The sequence below is a fragment of the Somniosus microcephalus genome, chromosome 13 (assembly GCF_052327205.1).
Source record: "Somniosus microcephalus isolate GS21.2 chromosome 13, FLI_Smic_1.0, whole genome shotgun sequence".
Taxonomy (NCBI): Eukaryota; Metazoa; Chordata; class Chondrichthyes; order Squaliformes; family Somniosidae; genus Somniosus; species Somniosus microcephalus.
The window spans coordinates 671,575-691,346 of record NC_140999.1 but is presented as its reverse complement, the minus strand read 5'-3'; the positions used below and the strand labels follow the sequence as shown (position 1 = coordinate 691,346).

Sequence of the window (19,772 nt, the reverse complement as noted above, 5' to 3'; positions counted from 1 at the left end):
GCAGCAACTCGCCAAGGCTTCTTCAGCAGCACCTCCCAAACCCACGACCTCTACCACCTAGAAGGACAAGGGCAGCAGGCACATGGGAACACCACCACCTCCAAGTTCCCCTCCAAGTCACACACCATCCTGACTTGGAAATATATCGCCGTTCCTTCATCGTCGCTGGGTCAAAATCCTGGAACTCCCTCCCTAACAGCACTGTGGGAGTACCTTCACCACACTGAAGGTGTGCAGCGGTTCAAGAAGGTGGCTCACCACCACCTTCTCAAGGGCAACTAGGGATGGGCAATAAATGCTGGCCTTGACAGCGACACCCACATCCCTCAAATAAATATACACATTTTCCCCTGCCCTGACCCCTTTCTACACTCACTGCTCCCACCATGGGTTTCTTATATTTTTCTCTCAGTTTAAGAAGGTGCGTCTCTCAGGCCACATCCACCAACACATTGATTGTCAGCCTGCTCCCAGAATTCCACAGGGAATCCACCGAATCGTGGTTTGAAAGACTTGAGAGTTTTTGTCTTTCCTCTACAGCCCTTCTCTAGTAATGGGTCTTCAACAGCTGAAAGACTAGGGTAAAGAATAGTTCTCCAACCTCTGCCATTACTTAAGTAAATGGGGAGAGGAAAGAGAGAGAAAAACTCCCAGAGAAATACAAGGCACCTTATTGGAGCAGGATTCCAAATGTCTGTAGTCTCTAATTGATGTTATTCACTTTTTAAAGTCTGGCCTTTAATTAACCTGATTCTAGACACAAAAAGGCTTCGAGGGGTATAGGGAGAGAGCGGGAATATGGTATTGAGATCGAGGATCAGCCATGATCATATTGAATGGCGGAGCAGGCTCGAAGGGCCGAATGGCCTACTCCAGCTCCTATTTTTCTATGTTTCTATGTTTCTAAATGGGTGGGGTTGGGGTGGAGTCCGAGGGGTGGCTGACCCCTGACCTAGGCTCACACTCCAGTCACATGACCTCTCTACTTACTACACATTTAATAGAGAAACAGAAGATGATAAAAAGCCAAAGTCCTTTATTAAAAGCTGTCACAGAGAAACAACTAGACAAAATCCAACCGGTAGAAAGTAAAAAAATTCAACATTAAACCAATGAGGAAATCACAAACACCGGATGTCACTTTGTTAAAATTGCATTCCGTTATTCGCTGAATCTATTTGTGTCACATTTTAAAAGCATAACCACTGCACCTTGTCAAACACTAAAGTTACAGGATCAGAATTGGAAGAAATGTCTTTTCTCTCGGCACAGATTGAAGGTTTCGTACCTCAAGACACAGCACTTTGGAACCAGGCCACTCAAGATAGGAATTTTCAATAGCCTCTGTTACTTCTGTGTTTCATTACAATTGCCAGAATTTCTCAGATATAAAGCTAGAAACTACTGTCAATCTCATATTTGGAGGTTAATGATCTGGTTACCAAAGCTTTTTGGGAAAGTTGTAACCGGTTAACTCGGACATTGTTGGTTTTCAACCAATGGTGAATCTGGAGCAGCTCAGTGGTTTGCAGAACTCTCTACATTAGCTGCGAACTCGTTAGTCCCTGAAATAGCACAGCAACAAAAGCAGCGCATTGCTGCAGAGCTGGGTTTTACTGACTGGGCAGGAAGCGTGAGCTTTCTACAATGACTCCGAGAGAAAAGACACCATTTTTAAGGGTCGCACCCAGGCACAGCTTTTACAGAATAAACTTAAAATGAGCAACAGTCAGCCTGGACATACAACCTAACAATGCACAACCCACAATCGGCCAACACACTTACTCATTCCACAAGGAAGTTATGTAGAAGGTTTGAGGTTCGGTTTCATACATTTGAAAGAAAGTACCAACTCAAACCGCAACATTCACAAAGCACAACAGGGAAAATAAATGCCCTACAGTTCACTTAGACATCCTGTCTCTGGTTCTAACACAGCAAATCCCCAGAATAAGATGGCAACAGATTGGTATGAAGAACTGAGCATGAAAGTGAAGGACAAGCTGCTTTCGGCACCATTGCTTGGCAGATCCAGTTTGCCCCTTTAAGAAATGCTGCAGCTTATGGCAAGGCACCTTTAATTAGTCCCATCAAACACTCCCACAGCACGGGTTAGATACGGAGTAAAACTCCGCTAAATTACAACAGTGACTACATTTCAAAAGTACTTAATTGGCTGTAAGGCATTTTGGGACGTTCTGAGTTGGTGAAAAGCTCTGTTGAAATGCCCGTCTTTCTTTCTTTTCAAATCTCAACCACTAATATTTCACTTCTCCTTTAAGACTGTAACAAGGTCAAAATGCAGCTGAACCTTTAACTCATGGGGTCAGAAATATTGAAAACTCTCCCGTAAAATGTTCAGCTGCTGTCTGTTTAATTTTCTGGTTAACAATGGGCATCATAAGAGACCAGTCACATAGCATTGGCCTTAGCCACTCCTTCACTTCACCAACATGGCATAGTGAACATGGGCGTTAAGTGATCACTTTACACAACTGGAGGCAGTTTCTGAGCTGAATTATCAAACTGGTTTATCATTGTGTACATGTTCAACAATTTAGTTTCTGTTTATGAAGAATTAGACTGATTTTTTAGTTCTCATGTTACATCCTTGGTTTTAGAGACTTTCAATAGTCCAGTCCCTGCGGTGTATCAAACACTGCTGGCAAACTTTGTGCTTTGTATAATTTGATGTATTTTAAAATGTCTTATTCTGTTATAAATAAATTAGTGGCAGTGACTCTCAGCCCTGTTCTGATCCATCGCTTCCAGTTACTGTGACAGCAGCAATGTGTAGGTAAATGAGATTTCCTGTATTACTAAATTTGACTCTTTTTTATAAACATAAAAGGTGCCTTATAAAAACATATTCCCATGTCCAGCACCCATCCCTTCACTGTGCCTCCAGCCGCTAAACACGCACACGCACACAGGCACACAGACACAGACAGACAGACACACAGACAGACGCACACACACAGACACAGACACACTTTAGTCCACATTGACTGTAACGTTATAACAACAGAAAATGCTGGAAAAACTCAGCAGGTCAGGCAACATCCGTGGAGAGAAATTTGAGTTGACGTTTCGGGTTTGACCCTTCTTCAAAACTGGAGAGAAAAGGGCGTTTCCTGATTGGTCCGGTGTGGTGATTTTGGAGCTCAATCTTTAGTTCTTCCTTTCTTGCGATTCCTTGTAGATTTCCTGGCTGGAGAGTCTGAAGTGAGTGTGTTGTCCTTGTCTGCCTCCTGTTTCTCAGACTGGTTTTGCAGTGTTTCAGTGTCTAAAAATGGCAGATTCTCTCTCCTGTGTGTCGGTGCCTCTTGCACCTCTGTGTGATGTTTGGGCTCACAGGCGCCTAGAATTAGCCCAATCAGTGTTAGACTTTCATCTGTTACCAAGGAACTTTGACCTTTAACTTGACAGTGCAGTAAATTTGATTGGCGGTCCCCAACACAGAGGTGTGTGTGATGTTCAGGACTCAATGACGCACCTGTTGGTGTCGCTATCATTTCCACCTCAGACTGCACCTCTTGTCCATTTGGCTGCTGAATTGGCACCCACTGTTTCCTAAAGCTGCTGATTTCAGCTCCTCTTGCTATTTCCAAGTGTCTAAAGGGTTCTTGACGCAAGCCTTGAATGGGATAGGTTGCCTGACATTCCCATTCCACAGCACCCCGTTTATGACTTTCGACCTCTGACCTATGAACTTCAATTTGTGGCTCTAAGTGTGATTTCCAGCTGTTGGGCTCTTTAAGATCAGAGTATTTATCTGCAGCTGGTTCAGGGATTTCTACCCAAGCTGCTTTATACTGAGTACATTTCTCCTCGACTGCATCCTCTCCCTCTCTCTCCCCACTGGCTCTCTCTTTCCTTGTTCTTTCCCGCTCATCAGTGGCTGGTGTCACCTCAGGCTCGTCAAAGCTCACTTCCTGAACTGCTTCTTGTTTCTTAAATGAATCGCGCCGTTCTGACCAATTTAACTTTCTCATTACGACTATATCTTGATCTCTCTCATGTCTCTCCGCTGTCCACTCTCTTAGCCTTTGAGCTCCTGCGTGAACAAGGCGCACATTCTCTCCCAAGCCCTGCCTCTCAGGTAAAGCTTGGACCTCACCTGCTGCGCCCAGACTTTGAAGATCTTTCTGCAAAGCTTCATTTATTCCTTCGCCCGGAGACATTTCCGGAAGTTTTCTTGAGCCACACGGTTTCTTATCCGCAAGATATGCAGCTGAGAGTTTCTCCGCTGACTGCACGCGTTTCAGCAGTGGTGATCGTGGTGGTTCTCCAATGCGTGGCCGGACTGAATGTCTAACGATGGTTGGAGGGGACAGCGTCTTGCCAGGATATGACTGGACATTCTTTGAGTAGCACGATAAAGGAGAGGGAGAGCGGTGTGGTGAGGGCGGTTGGGGTGTTGGTGATGGTGTGCACGCCAGAGGGGAGGGTGGAATGCTGCTGGTGGACTTCCGTCGCCCAGCCTTGTAACGTTGGCTATTGGGCTTGGGGGCCAATCCGTGCAGTGTGCAGGGCCTAATGTTCCCAGCTGGTGAGCTTGGAGCGCTGGGTCCAGGGGAGATGCTCGGAGGTGAGTTAGTCCCTGTAAGAAATAGAGAGGTTAGTTTCACTAGAGACCTTTACAAAGCTAGCTCTTTATGCCTGTTCTTTAAATCTAAAATTGGAACAGTGACTGGATCTCTACTGATGTCAAGCTAGCTCAGTAACTCCTCTTAACTAGCTAGCACCCAGAGAGAAAAAGAAACAGACATTTAACCATTATTTAAAGTATAACACAGTTTGTTCCACAAACCACCATAAGACAAGTACCGGAACCATGGAATAATTTGGTTGTCACCTGAGTGGAGCTCAGGAGCAGGACTTCGACAGGGAGTTGTTGATCCCGGAGACAGGCTGTGAGTGGGTGATCCTGGAACGCTTTCACTGGACGACAGGGACTGGTGCAAGGCAGACGAGAAGCTTTTGCTTGTGTGTAACGCTGGTGCCTGCTTGGAAATCTTCTTGAAGTGTGATCTCTTTCTGTTAACAGCAAAAGTAATATTTGGTTAATCCACTTCTCTCAAATGTAAGAGAAAAACTGAGGCACAGCACACTGCTGCAAACACTGAGTAAGCCCAGCGGGGGAGGGGAGATTCCAAATGTAGCACTGGGTGGTGGGTTCAGTTGCCGTTAATTGTCTCTTATACCTGTTGTGAATATTAATGCCATGTTGTAGTTTGGTGAAGAATCAGGTTTTAAACAGCCTGATGATGTCATTGCCCCATTGCCATAAAGCATTTCTGCAATAACATCCACATTTTCCATATTTTCCTCCTGGTTTTTGATGCCTGGCAATTAGCCAAACAAAAGCAGCAGCCTTGGACAACACCTGGAAGAAGGGGCAAGCAGTCTGGCACAATCGAGCTCACGTGACACTGACGGTCAGTTTTGAAGATTTGTGTTTCTGAATCCCCCAATCACTCTGCCCCTCTATTTGTTTTAAAGTTCAGTATTTAATGTAGATTTCCTCTCCTCACCTCTTTCTACCTTAAATATCATCTGACATCTACCTGCCCCATCTACTAACCTGTTTCCTTCTGAAGTTGGTTACAACTCTCTCCACAGTTACCCACGCAAATTTGCAAATTTTCATTGAGTGCCCCGTACCAAAGTCCAGACTGTTAATATATTAAGAGCAAATATCCCTCCAGCCCAAAAAACATCCATCAGCCACTGCTCTCTTTTTTCTGTCCATTAACCAACTGCCTATTAATGCTGCCTCATTCTCTTTAATAACATGTGCCTTCATTTTATTACTAACCTCCGAGGTGGCTCCTTATCAAATGTCTTTTGTAAATCTGTATAAATAACATCCATTGTATTTCCTTTATCAATACAATCTGTTACTTCCTCAAACAATTCAGTTAAATTTGTCAGACACAACTTGTTTTTTACAAATTTGTCCTGGCTGTCGTTAATAAGGCCTGCCTGCCTAGGTGAAGATGAATTTTATGTCTGTATTACGGCCTTTGTAATGGTGTGCTCAGCAAGACTGACCTCTCCTGGCCATCCTTCTTTCGGTTCCTCTTGCTGCGTCGCGCCATCGTGCCCTTGAAGCTCAGCTTCCTGGCTGGACCAATCTTTATTGAAGTGTTCTCCAGTGGGGTGGAGCGTATCACCACCTTGTTTCCACTCTGTGCGAGAAGATAATGTGTCCATTATCATTAATGGTCTGTGGCAGGAGGAATATCATCATTTTGAAAGTCTCCGGAAGTAAGGGCTTATAACACAACTGAGTTTACAAGATGGAAAACAATATTCAGTGTTCAACAACAACTTTTCTGAGTACTTCTCCCACTAAAGTAATAAGCAGCCTGTGGTCAGGATTCCCCTCTGCTTTTAGTTCCACTATAAGGAGTTTCCAGGTAACTGAAGCTAAAGGAACAGACAGATTACAGCCTTGGAGCAGATAAGAAGGTCATTAGCAGAACAGAGCAGCGCACAGGACATCGGACACAGAAAAACTGGAGGAGGAAGGAAGGGATAGACAATGTGGGATATGGAATGAGGAAGGGATAGACACTGTGGGATAACTCGCCAAGTCTTCTTCGACAGCACCTCTCAAACCCGCGACCTCTGCCACCTAGAAAGACAAGGGAAGCAGGCGCATGGGAACACCACCAACTCCAAGTTCCCCTCCAGTCACACACTATCCTGACTTGGAAATATATCGCCGATCCTTCATCGCTGGGTCAAAATCCTGGCACTCCCTCCCTAACAGTATTGTGGGAGCACCTTCGCCACACGGACTGCAACGGTTCAAGGCGGCAGCTCACCAACACCTTCTTGAGGGTAATTAGGAATGGGCAATAATTGCTGGCCTTGCCAGCGACGCCCACATCCCAGGAACGAATAAAAAAAATATGGAATGAGAAAAGGTTAGACACTGTGGGATATGGAATGTGGAAGGGATAGACACTGTGGGATACGGAGTGAGGGAGGGTTAGACACTGTGGGATATTGATTGGTTGCACATCCTGTACAATGAATCACAATACGATCAGGCCGATTACGGTAAGTACCTTCAGGAGGATTTCCACCACATCCGTGTGAACAAGCCCCAGCACCGATTCTCCATTGACATGTGTAATGAGGTCACCCGTGCGCAATCCTGCCTCGTGAGCTGGACTTGCTTCTTCTACACTCTGCAACAAAGCACAAACAGCTGGTACAAAACTGCAAAGGGCTCCAACATTTCCTACACTTTATATTCAATACCTTGCTTACTGATCAGAAAACTAAAGAAACAGGACTATGATGATTTCTCCATCTGTGCCATCCATTGCTGCTGGAATCCTAATCCATTCCTTCATTCCCGCCATTGCATTCTCGAACTCCACTCAGCACAAACTCCAGCTCATTCAAAACTCCAATCCTCACATCCACCCCTGCACTGAATTCCACTCCCCCATCACCCCATCCTCGCTTTCCTCAATTGGCTCTGAGCCCCCCAAAGTATTACATTCAAAATCCTCATCCTTATTTACAAATCTTCCCCATGGTCGTGACCCACTCTACCTCCCCATGTCTCACCTTATGTTCTTCACACCTTCGATTCTGACCACCTCGCCCCGTTGTCTTGCTATCTCTGACATTTCCTTCAGCTGTTTTAGAAACTTGTCCCTAAACCTCTAAAGCCTATTCATAACCTGTCTTTTCAACCAGGCTTTCCAGCACTCCCTGAATCCAACTGCCTCTCAGTATTAGTTTGTCCTCTGTAAAGTCATTTGGGAATTTTCTATATTAAAGGTGCTGGTTGTTGTTAAATGGTAATATATATAAAATGCTCCATTATTCTCTCACACTGCAGTATTTATTGAAGTGATTTGTAAATTGTGTGCAGTATGATTCTGAATTTCCAAAATGTGGCAAGGCTCCCACTGGCAGCTCAAAGTCAGAAAATGACCCTATTGGCTCAGGTCATACCCTGCCCCTATATCCGCCCCCAGACCATGTATCTGCCCCAGACCATGTACCTGCCCCCAGACCATGGCCTAGAAATTCAGTGCCCTTAGCGCCGATTTTGCGGCGCTAGAGGGCCTAGCGCTGCAATTGGCGCCGGCGCCGAAATTGCCTGGGGCCCTTCCGCCGCGGTAGACCGGTAGCGCTGCGCCGGCACCGATGACGTCATCGGTGTGCGCAGCGTCCCGGTTGCCATGCCGACGGGCCCCAGCGCCGAAATTCAGTTGCGGCCGCCTCGCCCGTGGCAGCCGCAACTAAGACTCTGGCAACAGAGTCTTACATGACTTTGCGCCGGCGCATTAAAGGCACCGCGGCGGCCGGCCGCTTTCCCGCCGGCCGCCTGGCCGCAGCTCCCTCCCCGGACTTCCCCCCACCCCCCCCCCGGAACAGAAGCAAGCCCGGCACTTGTCCGAGGTGCCGGGCTCATTTTTAAAAAGATTTTCGCGGGCCGCGGCCGGGTGCAGGCAGATCCTCCTTAAGGGAAGGAGGAGGCCTGCACTTCCCGAACCTGCCGCACCGCAGCGGGCGCCGCAGCGCCGGAATAGCGCCAATATTCAGCGCGTAGCGCCAGTTTTCAGGCGCAAACAGCTCTCAGCAGCGCCGGCAGCCGTTTGGGCGCAGAATTGGTGAATTTTGGGCCCGACCAGCGCGACTTAGCTCCGGCACTAACTTCCAGCGCTAAAGCCCTGGCTGCGCCAAAACTCAATTTCTAGGCCCATGTATCTGCCCCCAGGCCATGTATCTGCCCCCAGACCATGTATCTACCCCTAGACCATGTATCTTACCCCAGACCATGTATCTTACCCCAGACAATGTATCTAACCCTGTATCTGCCCTCAGACCATGTATCTGACCCCAGACCATGTATCTTACCCCAGACAATGTATCTAACCCTGTATCTGCCCCCATATTAATGAGTAGAATTTCTACAGGGTTTCTTCCAATCTCCCTCCATAACCTTGGCACAATCAGGGTTTCTGCTGAGCTTCTGTTGGTTACAGTAGATCAGGACAAACCCCATGGAAATTCTTCCTTTGTGCCTAACCTGTATCTGCCAATATATTTTCTTTATGGTGAGAGACAAGGAACTGTGGAGGAGCCGAGAGATTTACTCTCTGACTATATAAGCTGTGTCTTTATGCATTTCTCCACTTCACCTGACGAAGGAGCAGCGCTCCGAAAGCTTGTGATTTCAAATAAAGCTGTTGGACTATAACCTGGTGTTGTGTGACTTCTTACATTTAACAAAAGTTTATCCATCTCAGTCTTGAAAGCTCCAATTGACCCCCAGAATCCAAAACCTTTTGGGGAGCAATTTCCAGATTTCCACTGTGTGAAGAAGTGTTTCCTGACATCACCCCTGAACAGCCTTGCTCTAATTTTAAGGTTATGCCCACTAGTTTTGGTTTCCTCCACAAGTGGAAACATTTTCTCTATGTCTACCCTATCAAACCCTTTCATAATTTTAAAGACCTCTAGCGGGTTAATTGAATGGCAGAAGAGGCTTGAGGGGCTGGATGACCTATTCCAGTTCCTAGATCAGACTCAGCCTGCATTTCTATCTGGCCCAGACCTTAATTAGCTCTATTCTTACCCAGACCACATGGTGCACAGTATACACATCACTGTCTCCCACATAGACTCGAATCGCTCGTAATGTGAATCCCAACTTCTTCCCAGAACTGTGAATAATTATTGGAGGCCGCAGACTTGTGATGTTCAATGAATGATCACGACTTGGTGAGGAGTCTCTGGATGATGGATTTGATGAAAGAGAGTGTGGTGATACTGGACCAACCACAGGCACACAGCCAAACTCATCTGAAAAAGGAAACAATTTAGAGTTGTCAGAATTAATCCAATGATCAATTAATTTTTTTTAGAGAAATCTACGCCCTGTGAACCACTCGAACAGACCCCACTCCCTGCCATACCCTCGAAGAGACCAATATCAGAAGGCTGGACTGTTTGGGAATTACATGTTTGGAGGAGGTTAAGCAGATAATGTGGCTGAGGCCTTGGAGGGACTTAAAGATAAAGATGAAAATTGTAAACTTAAGGCATTGGCTAATGGGAGCCAATGGGAGAGGACAGGATCCAGAGTCCCAGACACCTGCTCCCAGAGTCCCCGCTCCCAGTGAATCCCCTGAGCCATGCACTCCCAAAGACTACCAGGGACCTGCTGCCTGGGATCTGTTCTAACCAGCAAGGCTAGGGACCAAGAGCTGGAAAGTGGAATTAGGCTGGGTAGCTCTTTTTCAGCCAGCACAAACACGACGGGCCGAATGGCCTCCCTCTGTGCCATAAACATCTATGATTCTATGTCTTTTCTCAGTTACTTGAAGGAGTAGGGGGGGTTATGCTTCAACTGTATAAAACACTAGTTAGGCCTCAGCTAGAGTACTGCGTGCAGTTCTGGTCACCACATTACAGGAAAGATGTGATTGCACTAGAGAGGGTACAGAGGAGATTTACAAGGATGTTGCCGGGAGTAGAGAATCTTAGCTATGAGGAATGATTGGATAGGCTGGGTTTGTTTTCCTTGGAACAGAGGAGGCTGAGGGGAGACCTTATTGAGGTGTATAAAATTATGAGGGGCATAGATAAAGTGGATAGAAAGGACCTATGTCCCTTAGCAGAGGGGTCAAAAACCAGGGGGCACAGATTTAAAGTAATTGGTGGAAGGTTTAGAGGGGATTTGAGGGGAAATTTCTTCACCCAGAGGGTTGTGGGGGTCTGGAACTCACTGCCTGAAAGGGTGGTAGAGGCAGAAACCCTAACCACATTTAAAAAGTACTTGGATGTGCACTTGGGATGCTGTAACCTACAGGGCTACGGACCGAGAGCTAGGAAGTGGGATTAGGCTGGAGAGCTCTTTGTTGGCCGGCGCGGACACGATGGGCCGAAATGGCCTCCTTCCGTGCTGTAACTTTCTATGATTCTATGAGTACCACTGGGGTGTGGGGCAATTACTCTACCCTCCACCTGCACCATCCCAGATCCAATCAAACTCTTGCTTACCGGGTGTGATAATAAGCGAGAGGGCACTGATGGATGCCGATTTGGGGATTGTATTTCCAGTGGCCATCCTGTTCTTCTCTAAGTGACCCTCTAGTCTGTGAGATGTTGTGGGGTGCAGTCCTTTCGGTGTTGAGCTTCTGTGCCCCACGCTGTTACTACGTACGCGCATGAGATTAATACTGCTGGCAAGAACATCTGAAAAGGAATCAACCCAACAAGTCAAACTGCAGCATAGGCACACAATAAAATGAGTTCCCAATATACTGCGAAGAGCTAAAATGATCGCACCATTAGAAAGAAATCAAAATTGTTTGAAAAGCAATGATCCACCTCAGCAACACATGATTCTGCAGTCGTGGTTTGCGTCTGGTTACGGTCTGTGTATGGTTATAGAATTATCGAACCTTACGGCACAGATTTTCTCCAGAGGGTTGTGAATCTTTGGAATTCTCTACCCCAAAGGGCTGTGGATGCTAAATAGTTAAGTATATTCAAGATAGAAAGATTTTTGGATGCTGAGGGAATCAAGGGATATGGAGATCGGGTGGGAAAGTGGAATTGAGGTCAAAGATCAGCCATGAAGGGAATGTTACTCAAAGGGTTGACGGTTGATAGGCAATGGCAAACATTCAAAGATCACATGGATGAACTACAGAATTTGTTCATCCCTGTTTGGCATAAAAATAAAACAAAAAAGGTGACTCAACCGTGGCTAACGAGGGAAATTAGGGATAGCATAATATCCAAGGAGAGGACATATAAACTGGCCAGAAAAAGCAGTAAACCTGAGGATTGGGAGCAGTTTAGGATTCAGCAAAGGAGGACAAAGGGATTAATTAAGAGGGGGGAAAATAGAGTATGAGAGTAAGCTTGCAGGGAACATAAAAACTGACTGTAAAAGCTTTTAAAGATATGTGAAGAGAAAAAGATTGGTGAAGTCAAGCGTAGGTCCCTTGCAGTCAGAATCAGGGGAATTTATAATGGGGAACAAAGAAATGGCAGACCAATTAAATACATACTTTGGTTCTGTCTTCACAAAGGAGGACACAAATAACCTCCCAGAGATGTCGGGGAACATAGGGTCTAATGAAAGGGAGGAACTGTAAGAAATCAGTATTTGTAGGGAAATGGTGTTAGGGAAATTGATGGGATTGAAGGCCGATAAATCCCCAGGGCCTAATAATCTACATCCTATTCAATTCAATTCAATTTTATTTGCCATATGTACTAGTACAATGGAATGCTTACTCCCCGTAGGGACACGTCAGCTATTCTTACAGCGCCGTGTTCAGAAAGTCAATTCTTTGGCATCCAGTGGCAGTGGGCACGATGTCCCTCAGCCGCTCCGTAGTCCTCGTCACCGCGGCCTCCTCCTCACTGTTGCCGGCTCGGCTCCACGTGTGGTGGCCTGCTTCTCCCGCTCACCCTCTGGCCACCATTCCCGGCTCCCCTCCTCCCAGTTGGACTGCGAGTCGTCGTGGCTGCTGCTGCTGCTCGATGCGCTGCGCTGCCTCCACCCGACTCGCCGAACACATCCTCCGGTCACCGCGGCCTCCACCTCACCGTCGCCGGCTCCACGGTCCGACGGCCCGGGGCCTCCCCCCATTAATTAGTTTAAAGCCCTCTCTACAGCCCTAGGTTATTTGATTTGCCAGGACTCTAGCTCCAGCACTGGCAAAGTGAAGTCCGTCCCAACGGAACAGCTCTCTCCTGTCCCAGTAAACTGTTCTCTGCTCCGGCTCTCGCTCTTTTTAAACTTTTCTCCGCTCTGGCTCTCACTCTTTCTAAATACTCCTAGGGTACTTAAGGAAGTGGCCCTAGAAATAGTAGATGCATTGCTGGTCATCTTCCAAAATTCTATAGACTCTGGAACAGTTCCCATGGATTGGAGGGTAGCTAATGTTACCCCACTGTTCAAAAAAGCTGGTAGAGAGAAAACGGGGAATTATAGACCGGTAAGCCTGACATCGGTAGTGGGGAAAATGCCAGAGTCCATTATAAAAGATGTAACAGCAGAGCATTTGGAAAACAGTGACAGGATCGGACAAAGTCAACATGGATTTAGAAAATGTAAATCGTGCTTGACTACATAGAAACATAGAAGATAGGAGCAGGAGTAGGCCATTCGGCCCCTCGAGCCTGCTCCGCCATTCAATGAGATCATGGTTGATCATCCAAATTCAGTACCCTGTCCCTGCCTTCTCCCCATATCCCTTGATCCCTTTAGCCTTAAGAAATATATCCAACTCCTTCTTGAATATATTTAATGAACTGGCCTCCACCGCCCTCTGTGGCAGAGAATTCCACAGGTTCACCACTCTCTGGGTGAAGAAATTCCTCCTCATTTCAGTCCTAAATGGCTTACCCCTTATCCTTAGACTATGACCCCTGGTTCTGGACTCCCCGGCCATCGGAAACATCCTTCCTGCATCTAGTCTGTCCAGACCTGACAGAGTTTTATAGGTTTCGATGAGATCCCCTCTCAATCTTCTAAACTCCAGTGAGTACAAGCCCAATCGACACAATCTCTCCTCATACATCATTCCTGCCATCCCAGGTATCAGCCTGGTGAATCTTTGCTGCACTCCTTCCATGGCAAAAACGTCCTTCCTCATATAAGGTGACCAAAACTGCACACAATACTCAAGGTGCGGTCTCACCAAGGCCCTGTACAACTGCAGCAAGATATCCTTGTTCCTGTACTCGAACCCTCTTGCTACGAAGGCCAACATACCATTTGCCTTCTTAACCGCCTGCTGCACATGCATGCTTACCATCAGCGACTGGTGCACAAGAATACCCAGGTCTCTTTGCACTTCCCCTTCTCCCAATCTATTGCCATTCAAATAATACTCTGCCTTCCTGTTTTTGCCACCAAGGTGGATAACCTCACATTTATCCACATTATAGTGCATTTGCCATGTTTCTGCCCAATCACCCAACCTGTCCAAATCGTACTGGAGTTTCACGACATCCTCCTCACAGCATACCCTCCCACCCAGCTTTGCGTCATCTGCAAATTTGGAGATATTACATCCAATTCCCTCGTCCAGATCATTAATATATATTGTGAACAGCTGGGGTCCTAGGACCGATCCTTGCGGTACCCCACGAGTCACTGCCTGCCACTCAGAAAACAACCCGTTTATTCCAACTCTTTGCTTTCTATCCGCCAACCAGTTCTCTATCCAAGTCAATACCTTGCCCCCAATCCCATGTGCCTTAATTTTGCACACTAATCTCTTATGCGGGACCTTATCGAAAGCCTTCTTAAAGTTCAAATACACCACATCCACTGGTTCTCCCTTATCTATTTTACCAGTTACATCCTCAAAAAATTCCAGTAGATTAGTCAAGCACGATTTACCTTTTGTAAATCCATGTTGACTTTGTCCGATCCTGTCACTGCTTTCCAAGTGCTCTGCTATTACATCTTTTATAATGGACTCTAGCATTTTCCCCACTACTGATGTCAGGCTTACCGGTCTATAATTCCCTGCTTTTTCTCCACCACCTTTTTTGAATAGTGGGGTAACATTATCTACCCCCCAATCCATGGGTACTGTTCCAGAGTCTATCGAATTCTGGAAGATGATCAGCAATGCATCTACTATTTCTAGGGCCACTTCCTTAATACCCTAGGATGTAGATTATCAGGCCCTAGGGATTTATCGGCCTTCAGTCCCATCAATTTCCCTAACACCGTTTCCCTACAAATACTGATTTCTTTCAGTTCCACCCTTTCCTCAGACCCTATGTTCCCTGGCATCTCTGGGAGGTTATTTGTGTCCTCCTTTGTGAAGACAGAACCAAAATATGTATTTAGTTGGTCTGCCATTTCTTTGTTCCCCATTATAAATTCCCCTGATTCTGACTGCAAGGGACCTACGCTTGACTTCACCAATCTTTTTCTCTTCACATATCTATAAAAGCTTTTACAGTCAGTTTTTATGTTCCCTGAAAGCTTACTCTCATATTCTTTTTTCCCCTTCTTAATTAATCCCTTTGTCCTCCTTTGTTGAATCCTAAACTGCTCCAAATCCTCAGGATTATTGCTTTTTCTGGCCAATTTATATGTCCTCTCCTTGGATCTTATGCTATCCCTAATTTCCCTTGTTAGCCACGGTTGAGTCACCTTTTTTGTTTTATTTTTATGCCAAACTGGGATGAACAAATTCTGTAGTTCATCCATTCGGTCTTTGAATGTTTGCCATTGCCTATCCAGCGTCAACCCTTTGAGTAACATTCCCCAATCAATCCTACCCAACTCGCACCTCAGACCATCGTAGTTTCCTTTACTTAAATTTAGGACCCTAGTCTCTGAGTCAACTACTTCATTCTCCATCTTAATGAAGAATTCGATCATATTATGATCGCTCCGACCCAAGGGGCCTCGTACAACAAGATTGCTAATTAATCCTTTCTCGTTACATAATACCCAGTCTAAGATGGCCTGATCTCTGGTCGGTTCCTCAACATATTGGTCCAGGAAACCATCCCGTAAACACTCCAGGAATTCCTCCTCCACAGTATTGTTACCAATTTGGTTAGCCCAATCTATATGTAGATTAAAGTCACCCATGATGACTGCTGTGCCATTATTGCACGCTTCTTTAATAATTTCCCTTTTAATGCCATCCCCAACCTCCGCCTTACTGTTTGGAGGTCTATATACTACTCCCACTAACGTTTTCTGCCCCTTAGTATTTCTCAATTCTACCCATACAGATTCCACATCATCAGAGCTAATATCCTTCCTTACAATTGTGTTACTCCCTTCTTTAACCAGTAATGCTACCCCATCTCCCTTTCCTTTTTGCCTATCTTTCCTGAATATCAAATACCCCTGGATGTTGAGTTCCCAGCCTTGGCCATCCTTGAGCCACGTTTCCGTAATCCCAACCAAATCATATTTGTTTACCTCTATTTGCGCAGCCAATTCATCCACCTTATTACGAATGCTCCTCGCATTAAGACACAAAGCCTTCAGGTTTGTTTTTTTAACGCTCTTAGACCTATTAGAATTATTATTTACTGTGGCCATGTTTGATTTAAACCGTTGATTTCTCTGACTGCCACTTTTGTTTTTCTCCTTCCTATCTTTTGCTTTTATCCTTGTTTCCCTTTCCTCTGTCTCCCTGCTCAGGTTCCCAACCCCCTGCCATTTTAGTTTAAACCCTCCCCCAGAGCACTAGCAAACACTCCCCCTAGGACATCGGTTCCAGCCCTGCCCAGGTCCAAATCGTCCGGTTTGAACTGGTCCCACCTCCCCCAGAACCGGTTCCAATGTCCCAGGAACTTGAATCCCTCCCCGTTGCACCATTCCTCTAGCCACGTATTCAGCTGAAATATCCTTCTATTTCTACTCTGACTAGCACGTGGCACTGGTAGCAATCCTGAGATTACTACCTTTAAGGTCCTATTTTTTAATTTACCTCCTAACTCCCTATATTCAGCTTTTAGGACCTCATCCCGCTTTTTACCTATATCGTTGGTGCCTATATGCACCACGACAACTGGCTGTTCACCCTCCCCTTCCAAGTTGTTCTGCAGCTGCTCTGAGACATCCTTGACCCTTGCACCAGGGAGGCAACACACCATCCTGGAGTCTCGTTTGCGGCTGCAGAAATGCCTATCTATTCCCCTTACAATAGAATCCCCTATTACTCTTTTTCCTCCCGTGCTGTGCAGCAGAGCCACCCCTGGTGCCAGGAAGTTGGCTGCTGCTGCTTTCCTCTGATAAGCCATCCCCCCCAACAGCACTCAAAGTGGTGTATCTGTTTGAGAGGGGGATGTCCACAGGGGACCCCTGCACTACCTGCCTGCGCCTAGTACTCTGCTTGTTGGTCACCCATTCCTTTTCTTCCTGTCCAACCTCTACCTGCGGTGTGTCCAACTCCGAAAACGTGCTATTGACGACGTCTACTAATCTACTGGAATTTTTTGAGGATGTAACTGGTAGAATAGATAAGGGAGAACCAGTGGATGTGGTGTATTTGGACTTTCAGAAGGCTTTCGATAAGGTCCCACATAAGAGATTAGCGTGTAAAGTTAAGGCACATGGGATTGGGGGCAAGGTACTGACTTGGATAGAGAACTGGTTGGCAGACAGGAAGCAAAGAGTTGGAATAAATGGGTCTTTTTCCGACTGGAAGGCAGTGACTAGTGGGGTACCGCAGGGTTCGGTCCTAGGACCCCAGCTATTCACAATATATATTAATGATCTAGATGAGGGAACTAGGGCCTAGAAAAATGGGGCGCCAGTCTCGCCAGAGCGCCGGAAGTACCACCCGGAAGGAGTCGCGGCCACCCGCCGCAAATTCAGTTTCAGCGCCCCAGACGGAAGCGCAGCGCTACTCGAGGCGCCCCGCATCCCTCTTGGGGCGCTGCAACTGAAAATCGCAGCGTGCGCTGCGGTACTGCAGTCCTTCCTTCCCTTCTTAAAGGGGAGGGGCCTGCTGCAGCGCACTCGAAGAGCGCGAGTGCCGGCAAAAGAGCCTGGCACCGAGGAGAAGTGCCGGGCTCTTGGGACACAGCCGGCACAATGCGGGAGGAGGGCTCAGGAGGCCGGGGACGGCAGCGCGAAGAGGTGCTGGCAGGCGGCCAGCAAAAAAAATGGCCGCCCCGCACCTCAGCACCTCTACCGCCGCAGGTAGGCCCCCCTGAACCGGTCGCAATTGCGTTAAAGCAGGGGGCGCTACCAAATTTCACGATCGGGGCAGTAGCAGGGCGCTGCGCACACTGATGACGTCATCGGTGGCGGCGCAGCGCTAACGGCTAGCGCCGCCATTAGCACCCCGCTAAATCTAGCGGGAGGCGTGGCCAGTGGCATAAAACCCACTAAGTGCCCTCTTTGGGCGCTAACGGGTGGCGCAGCCCACTGAATTTCTAGGCCTAGATGTAATATCTCCAAGTTTGCAGATGACACAAAGTTGGGTGGGCGTGTGTGCTGTGAGGAGGATGCCGAGAAACTCCAGTATGATTTGGACAGGTTGGGTGATTGGACAGATGCATGGCAGATGCAGTATAATGTGGATAAATGCGAGGTTATCCACTTTGGTGGCAAAAACAGAAGACAGATTATTATCTGAACGGCAATAGATTGGGAGAAGGGGAGGTGCAACGAGACCTGGGTGTCCTTGTGCACCAGTCGCTGAAGGTAAGCATGCAGGTGCAGCAGGTGGTTAAGAAGGCAAATGGTATGTTGGCCTTCATAGCGAGAGGGTTTGAGTACAGGAACAAGAATGTCTTGCTGCAGTTGTACAGGGCCTTGGTGAGACCACACCTTGAGTACTGTGTGCAGTTTTGGTCGCCTTATCTGAGGAATGATGTTCTTGCCATAGAGGGAGTGCAGCGAAGATTCACCAGACTGATACCTGGGATGGCAGGAATGACGTATGAGGAGAGATTGGGTCGATTGGGCTTATACTCGCTGGAATTTAGAAGAATGAGAGGGGATCTCATTGAAAATTATAAAATTCTAACAGGACTAGACAGACTAGATGCAGGAAGGATGTTCCCGATGGCGGGGGAGACCAGAACCAAGGGTCACAGTCTAAGGATAAGGGGTAAGCCATTTAGGGCAGAGATGAGGAGGAATTTCTTCACCCAGAGAGTGGTGAACCTGTGGAATTCTCTACCACAGAAGGCAGTTGAGGCCAATTCATTAAATATATTCAAGAAGGAGTTAGATATATTTCTTAAGGCTAAAGAGATCAAGGGATATGGGGAGAAGGCAGGGACAGGGTACTGAATTTGGATGATCAGCCATGATCTCATTGAATGGTGGAGCAAGCTCGAAGGGCCGAATGGCCTACTCCTGCTCCTAATTCTTATGTTATGTTCTTATGAGAACAATCCCAGCGTCTCCAATCTCTCCACATAATTTAAGTCCCTCATCCCTGGTAGCATCCTGGTAAATCTCCTCTGCACCCTCTCCAAGGTCTTGGCATCCTTCCTAAAATGTTGTGCCCAGAATTGAACACAATACTCCAGCTGAGGCCTAACCAGTGATTTGTAAATGTTTAGCATGACTTCCTTGTTTTGTATTCAATGTCGCATTTTACAAAGGCAAGTATCACTTACACTTTCTTAACCGCCTTATCAACTTGCCCTTCCACCTTCAAGGATTTGTGAATCTGCACCCCCAGGTCCCTCTGTTCTTGCAGCCCCTCAAAATAGGACCATTTAGATTATACTGCCTCTCTATGTTGTTCCTCCCAAAGTGCATCACTTCACACTTATCCGCATTAAATTGCATCTGCACGTCTGCCCATTTCACCACTCTGTCTCTGTCCTCCTGAAGTCTGCTACTATCATGCTCACTATTTACTACATTGCCCTTTTTGTATCATCTGCAAACTTTGAAATTATACTCCCTATACCCAAGTCAAGGTTTGTGTATGGTTATGGCCCGCGTGTGGTCAGGGCCCGCGTGTGGTCAGGGCCCGCGTGTGGTCGCGGCCCGCGTGTGGTCAGGGCTCGTGTGTGGTATTGCAGCAGCTATATTTTCTAACATCTATTCTGTCTCTGATTGGCTGATCCAAGGTTAGTGATGCATGTACAGAAATGGCTCAACGGGAATATAGGAACAGGAGGAGGCCGTTGAGCCCCTCGAGCATGTTCCGCCATTCAATGAGATCATGGCTGATCTGTGACCTAACTCCGTATACCCGCCTTTGGCCCATATCCCTTAATAGCTTTTTTTAAAAATTCGTTCATGGGATGTG

General features: G+C 46.8%; 1 protein-coding gene across 2 annotated transcripts in view; it reads right to left on the bottom strand.

Moving 5' to 3' along the window:
• Positions 1-1,019: 1,019 nt before the first annotated feature.
• Positions 1,020-19,772, bottom strand: part of LOC147107937 (microtubule-associated serine/threonine-protein kinase 3-like) — a 177,255-nt gene continuing 158,502 nt past the window's right edge. For both annotated transcript variants that reach the window (XM_086004302.1, XM_086004303.1), the window contains 6 exons: positions 11,044-11,238; positions 9,617-9,843; positions 7,083-7,205; positions 6,058-6,194; positions 4,859-5,040; positions 1,020-4,603 (listed from right to left, as the gene is read on the bottom strand). In XM_086004302.1, coding sequence (XP_085860428.1) covers positions 3,165-4,603; positions 4,859-5,040; positions 6,058-6,194; positions 7,083-7,205; positions 9,617-9,843; positions 11,044-11,238 — 2,303 coding nt within the window. In that variant the 3' untranslated portion in view covers positions 1,020-3,164. The remainder of the gene's footprint in view (positions 4,604-4,858; positions 5,041-6,057; positions 6,195-7,082; positions 7,206-9,616; positions 9,844-11,043; positions 11,239-19,772) is intronic.